Source organism: Polistes canadensis, unplaced genomic scaffold (assembly GCF_001313835.1).
Source record: "Polistes canadensis isolate GaletaPanama2010 unplaced genomic scaffold, ASM131383v1 scaffold_57, whole genome shotgun sequence".
In the NCBI taxonomy this organism is placed as follows: domain Eukaryota; kingdom Metazoa; phylum Arthropoda; class Insecta; order Hymenoptera; family Vespidae; genus Polistes; species Polistes canadensis.
Window position 1 is genome coordinate 806451 of NW_014569604.1, and position 7663 is coordinate 814113.

The window sequence follows — 7663 nt, forward strand, 5'->3', positions numbered from 1 at the left end:
CCCCCCCCGCCCCCAATTGGGACACGTACCGCTAGATACGCGTGTACGAGCTTTTGGGATTTCGAACCGTTACCAAGCCGCCCACGTGGGGACCCCTCGTCAGGTGGACCTCGGAATTTGAATACGTGTGTATGTGTATGTGTGTAAGTGTGTTTTTGTGTCTGTCTCTTTCTCTCTCTCTCTTTTTTTTTCTTTCATTCTTTATGACTCAACACCGATACGATTCACAAGATATCGTCGACATAAGTAGATGCTTCCTCTTCTTCTTCTTCTTCTTCTTCTTCTTCTTCTTCTTCTTCCAAAAAGGTGCGGTCCTTGGATGATTATGCTAAACAGTCTCGTACAATTTTCTTTTAAATACCTTCCTCAATCTTTTACACCTTCTTCTTCTTCTTCTTCTTCTTCTTTATTCGTTGGTTTTTTTTGTCTATATATATCTATCTCTCTCGAATAAAACAGATACAAATTCTAGGATATAATTTAGTATTACTGATCACAATTGTGGAAAAAAACAACAACAATGAATTCGGTCTCACGGTTAAAAGAGACCATCTCTCGATTCAATTCACGCAATGGTCGTCGAACGTAATGCCAAATCTGTGACGTACATGTTAAAAAAGTTAAACCGTCCAACTTCGATTTCGTTCGTATTATTTGCGATATCGCTTTTTAAGAAGAAAAATGAAAGTTACCACGCTTAAAATCCTTCAATTTTACCACTTTAAATGTAACCAGATGATTTTCTTATATAAAAATAAAAAAACAAAAAAACAAAAGTAGACCACAGTGTAAATGTGTCCAGTTATTAATTTTTATCGTCGAACATACTCTCTTATAGTCTTTATAAAAATAATCTTTTAAATATGACACTTAATAATTAATAAATAAAATAAAAATAAAAAAAACAGAGGAGAGTAAAGATATATTTTCCAATTTATAATTTATTAAAATTCGTTCGAAAAATAAAAAACAACGATCAACTGGACAACTATGATCGTTATCAACCTTAAAAAACAAAACAATAAAACAATAAGAACCTTCCCCTTCCAAAGAAAAAAAATTAGAGTATAACAAATCATTTCCAGGAAGATAGAAAATTAGAACGAGAGTAAAAGAGGTGGAAAAGGGGTGGGAGGGATACGCGCAAAAAATAAGAAAGAATAAGAAGAAGAAACATGTAAGAGGAAGAGAAAGGGATAGATAAAAAGAACGAGAAGAGGTAGAAAAAAAAAAAAAGAAACAGAAAAAAAGAGCCACGTCGTAAATTAGTGGCCGATGAGCGTGCGAGCGGCGAGAGGGCCTGCTCGCGCTAAGGTGCACCTCTGGAAGGTGCATCTCTGGAAGGTGCACCTTCCAAAGGTGCGCAAGGCTCCTTCGTTCGAGGCGGTTTTATCGTCGGCCGACAGGCGTTTAACTTTACGAGCGGCCACGCCACGTATATACTCCTCCTTTACGTCCTTCTCCTTCCTCGTTTCTTCCTTCCCATTTTCTTCTTATTCTTATTCTTCTTCTTTCTTCCCTCTTTCTTCTTATTCTTCTTCTTCTTCTAGGCGCAGAGGCATGCTAATTCTCGTGACGCGCGTAACATTAAACACTGACGTTTAATCCGGTAAAGACGCGCGTGGCTTGTATTCGAGAGAATATTTTGCACGACCCTTTATATGTGGTTCGACCCAACCAAACACCAAGGAATATATTTTACTCTTCCTTTTTTTCTTTTACGTACCACACACACACACACAGATATATATGTAGAAATATGCATATAGGAAGTTAATACGAAAAAGAATAATTTGTATATTTTTGTTGTTTTTTTTTTCTGATTACAGTCATTCTTCGGTCGTACGTACAATAACCTGGGTAGTATTTCGGAATGCAAGAACGGAGGAAATTGCGTGATCAATAAGAAAAATCGTACGTCATGCAAGGCCTGCAGATTGAAGAAATGTTTGATGGTTGGTATGTCGAAGTCAGGTTCGCGTTACGGTAGGCGTTCCAATTGGTTCAAGATCCACTGCCTACTTCAGAATGGGACTAACTCTAACCAGAGTAACGATGTTGCATCCTCCGCCCTATCCCCGTTTGGATCTGCCTTCCTTCCGGGATTCTTACAACAACCTCAAGGTCAGCAGGCTGCTGCCGCTGCTGCTGTTGCTGCTGCTGCCTCCGTTTATGGGTCTAAGGACGTCAAGGATTCTCCTCCTGATCAATCGAGACAATTTCCTGAACAAATCAAATCACCTCATCCGGATGACATTGCTTTGCACGCACAATTGCATATGTTAAATTGGCAAAGAGATAACGATAGGACATATCCTAATGGTCAACAACAACAACAACAGGCATCTTCGGAACCATCGAGGGATGCATTGTCACCCTCTTCGCGTAAACGAAGAAACATCGAATCACAACAAGAACAAGAACAAGAAGAGATGCAACAACAACATCATCATCATCATCATCAGCATCAACAACAACAACAACAAGTGTTGCAACCAACTTCTTCGCCAAATTATTCGCTGAATTATATGCAATCGGCGGATGTAGTACCTAGTAGTGTACCTGAAGTTTTTCGGCCATTCTTATCGAACTGCAAAACGTTATCGGAACCGGCAAGTGATTGCGGTAGCTCCCCGAACGATAATGGAACCGATAGACTTCAAGATGGCGAATCTAGATGCAATTCTGCCATGAGTTATTCCAATTCCAAGAGAACATCACCCGATCAATATTTTCCAGCTAGAAAAATCAACGCAACTGTAACACTCACCACTGCTGGTTATTTTTCTTATCCTCCATTAGGACTTATTTATCCTCAAGCAAATTTGGTAACACCGGCAACGGCATTACGTACTCAACGTGGCGGTGACGTTCCTCTCGCAATTCCCTGCATTGGTGGATTAGCTGTCGAACAGAAAGAACCTATCGATCTTAGTATTAGGTCTAGTCGGAGTTCAACTAGATCTAATAATAATCTTACGGAAAATGAGGACAACGATGACGACGATGATAACGAATCCAATGAAAAAGATGACAGTTCGAATAGCGATAGTTCAATTAACGGGGAAACTAAAAGAAAAGGAAAACCTTTGGATTTAACATTGACGGTTAAAAGCTCCTCGTTATCGTTTATGCTTTAAGGAACATTTTTATAAATCTTAAAAACTCAGATGGGTAGGCTCTGGTCTTGAAATAATATAATATGTGTTCATTATTTGTACAATGGAACTTCCAGTATTTAACGATTCTAGTGTTTTTCCATGATCCCCATTATCTAAATGCATTATTATTCAAACGTTCTGTGTAACAGTGGTTCTCAAACTTTTCATATTCTAAGCCCCCTTTAATAGAAATCTATAAAGTTTATCATTAAATGAAGTTAAATGTTCTTTTTATATTAAAGGATTAACTAAAAATAAATAAAATACGTTTTTTTCTGCACAGGTTTCAGCCAAAAAAAATAATTAATAGTTTAATGGCTTGCACCAAGTCCGATTAGATTTTGTATTTTATCATATCGAATATATGTTACGCAGTGAACGTTTTAGGAACCACTGGTTATACATTTTCCTATTTCTGTGTCATTTACTATTATTAAAATAATAAAATCGAGATGTGGTAAATCCTTTGTACCATGTTATATCTTTTTTATTGCTCCATTTGAGAAATTGATATCGTACGCAATTACAATTCTCAATAAATGATATTACGAAAAACGAATTGTGCAGTACTAACAATTAAGTGTTAAAATAAAATTTAAAAAAAAACAAAAAAATATAAAAATATATATATATATAAAAAAAAACAAAAGTTTATAGAGAATATTCTATAAATATTAAAAAAATAATGAACAAGTGTGTTGCGCGAAAATTCTTAGATTATATATAATTTTGAGTGATTTGCGGTTATGGAAATGAAAAAAAAAAAAAAAAAAATTAAACACATTTCATACAAATCATTGTAGTCCCATTTACGAATAAAACTTTGATGGAGCCAAAGAATAAAAAAAGTGGACTATACTCTTTGAATAGAAAATATGCATGTATAAATTGTTTTATAATAGACAAATTTTCCTAATCGGAATAGTTAGGTTTCTTTATTAATTATGATAATACTGGATGTTCTATTGTATACATATACATATACGCTTGAGTGAATGAAGCGAAATTAAACGATACGATATCGCGCTTCTATATCTCGTAATTTATTTCGATTAATAATAAATTACGATACAATTTAAACTCTATCGATTTTTTCATTGGGGGTCGATATTTAAACAAAAAATATCATAATATGTATACATGTATAGATAAATTAGTCCCCTATCGATCAAAATCATATTATAATACAATAAAATATAATATATATGTATGTATATATATGTATGTATATATTTTGATATATATGTATATGTATATATATGTATTTATATTAAACGTAGAGGGATATGTATATATTTTAAACAAATCTCTGCGTGGTATATCACACAAACAATCTCGATCATTCAATAAAAACTTTGTTTTTTTTTTTTTTCATGCATTATCCTATTGTACATCCAATGTTTAAGTAATGTAATTTTTTTTTTGTTTTTTTTTGATTTTGAAATAAAACACTCGTACCGATATACAATTAAAAAAAAATAAAAGGGAACGACAAATGTATTCCACGTGTAATCTAATTTCATACTCGATCAAAAAATTGATCGTAATATATAATATATCAATAATATATTATATATATGTATAAATAGTAAAATATAATCTGTCAAGATATGTAAATAGTAAATTAAGTAAGTTAAATTGTCTACGAAGTCGATATCGTTTTCCTGCTTATGCTTGGTGTATGAATTTTTCTTTTTGCCGATAAAATATGAATTATTTTCTTTTATTTCCTTTTTTTTTTTATCTTTCTCTTTCTCTCTCTCTCTCTCTCTCTCTCTCTCTCTCTTCTCTCTCTTCTACTTATTTCTCTTTGTTATTATTTACTCTTGTTCTTTTTATTTTTCGACATTATATTTCTATTGTAAATGTTTCCTTGAAGACGATAAAGACTAATAGTCAATACCTAACAATAAGTATCAAACAAAATAAATATTTTTGTTTAATCAACGTTGTTATATTTCCTTTTTTTAATTCCTACCACCTTTTAAATAATAATATCCTTCTAATATTTAATAAATTATTTAGATATTTAATTAAAAAAAACAAGGATAAAAATCTCGTAATATGTATATGAAATATATCAAATGAATTTCAATCATAAAAAAACAATTATGTAAAGATATTTAATTATAGGTAAGAATATATAAATGATTTCTTGAAATTATCGTAAATTATTGAAATAAATTCTAATTATATTCAAGTAAATATATTAAAATATGTATTATACATATTTAGAGATATTAAAAAAATCAAATAATTTGAATCTTATCAAGCTTCAAGGTAAGTAAACATTTTAATATATTTAAACTTAGGTTTTTTCCCTAGTTTGATATTCCTATTTTAAAAGAGAACAAAGGAGATCGAAATCGATGAAAGATGGTAAACGTGAAAAGATTCATACTGAAGTGAAAGATCGAGTCAAGGTACCCGTTGCTCTCGATTTACTTGCTTTTACAGATCACTGAATCACGAATCTCCACGGGTAACCTTGCAAACGATGCGCCAACGTTTTTACTGCCTTTACATCAAGACTCCTCTCTTCGTTTATCGCAAACCATATACTCATACTACCTATTCATATACACTTGTATATATATATATATATATATATATACATATATTGGGTCGAGGAAAAAGTTTCTTCGTATTTTTCAATGTAAAAATGAAACAATTATTTTATATATTTTCTATTCAACGTTCTCCCTCTCAAATAATTTTTCAAACTGTTATGTGCAAGACGATTAATTTTTTTATTAAGTATCACGATTACAATAATATGTCACATTTTTACTAAATTGTTTTGCCTATTATTTCAACGACTATTAAAAATCTCATATTTATTTATCATCATTATTTTCTTTAAACTTAAATTCAAAATTGTGAATAATCACTGAAACCTCGAATAAACCTCAAATTCGATTAATATTAACAAAATTTATTTATACGATTATGGGATTGTAAAATGTATTGTTTATCGAGAAAAATACGAAAAAACTTTTTCCTCAACCCAATATATATTTTTATATATCTCATATATATAAATATAATATATAAATACAAGACAAACTTATGTACAAAAGAAACATACGTTAGTATAATACACATACGTATATAAAGTAGCACTTGGTGTCGACGTTTGCGGCTACCATTAATCAATGCGCCAGCAGGAAGCGCGATCGTTGGAAAATTATCGAGTTACGGATACCTGCCCACGCTGGTCTGACCTTGTAGGTTTACGTATCCGGATCCACGGTATATATCGATCTTCTTTTTCCTCCTTACAATAAATATCTATTCGAAGAACGAGAATGAGAAACAAGTATAAAAATACAATATAACTATATAATTCTCGATCATTTTATTTAACAACTTTAGATTACCATTGAAATTATTATCCGGGGGAACCACCACAATCACGAGTTTCTTTTTTTTATTTTTAAATATAATCCACTTATACATACATATACATATAATACGTTATATCACTCGAATACAAAGATCAATAGAAAAACTGATTACCAAGTTGTATTGGGAAATCGTTACGGATAAAGGCAATTAAAAAATAAAAAGAAATAGGAAAATAAAAAAACAAACGTTGAAATCTTATTGGACATTTGTTATCGAGTAATCGATAGTCTCAACCAACAGAAGATTAAATGATCGTTGGATCTTGATTTAACGAACTCGATGTAGCAATCATCGCCATCTTGTTGGCTATAATAGATACAGGGGGAGAGGAGGTGGCTAAGGGGGGGTTAGGGGGGAGGTAGGGAAGGAATAGAAAAGATAATAACTCGACGATGTTGGCCGTTCGAAAGGAACTGAACACACATCTACCACAACTTATATCTGCCTCCCACTTCATCCCTTCTCAACTTATTCCCCTACTTCATTCCTTTTCTATCGTGTTGTTTAGAAGAAGAAAAAAAAAAAGTACAAACAAAAAATATCTTCTAAACTGAATTCTATGGGATCGATCTTTCGCTATCGAAGAATTGTCGATTTGTCCTGAACAAATCCGAGCACCAGTCGGCGCATAGAATCAATGCGTTTGTACTTACATGGATCTGATACACGTAGGACGTTCCTATGTACTGGGTGTACGCGGATCTTCTGAATGTTTCGATGAAAAAAGAAATGAAAGAATGAAAGGAAGGAAGAAAGAATAGGAGAGATTGATAAACCGAGTGTGTTCTGTGTTTCGAGGAATAATTGATGATCATTTTTTTCTTTTATTTCTTGTAAGTTGTGCATTCAAGTCTAATGATTCCTCTTATTTTTTATTCTATCGATCTCAACGATCTATTATAATTATATATATATATGTAGTTTATACACGGATATAAACTGAATCGATCGATTATTTTTGTGTTTCTTTTGATTTTATTCTATCGAATACGTTGTGAAGAGATATTTAAATTAATTGTTTTATTATTTTGTTATTTAATTTTTGATTTATACTATCGAAGATATTATATTATTATTGTAATACGAATTTGTTT

The 7663-nt window shown here is 32.1% G+C and overlaps 1 protein-coding gene across 1 annotated transcript in view; it reads left to right on the forward strand.

The window, feature by feature from the left end:
• The window catches only part of LOC106785855 (zygotic gap protein knirps-like), a 23285-nt gene extending 19594 nt beyond the window's left edge, over positions 1–3691 (forward strand). Inside the window, exon 2 of the mRNA XM_014746641.1 lies at positions 1830–3691. Within this exon, the coding sequence (XP_014602127.1) occupies positions 1830–3140 (1311 nt within the window). The 3' untranslated portion in view covers positions 3141–3691. The remainder of the gene's footprint in view (positions 1–1829) is intronic.
• Positions 3692–7663: the final 3972 nt, after the last annotated feature.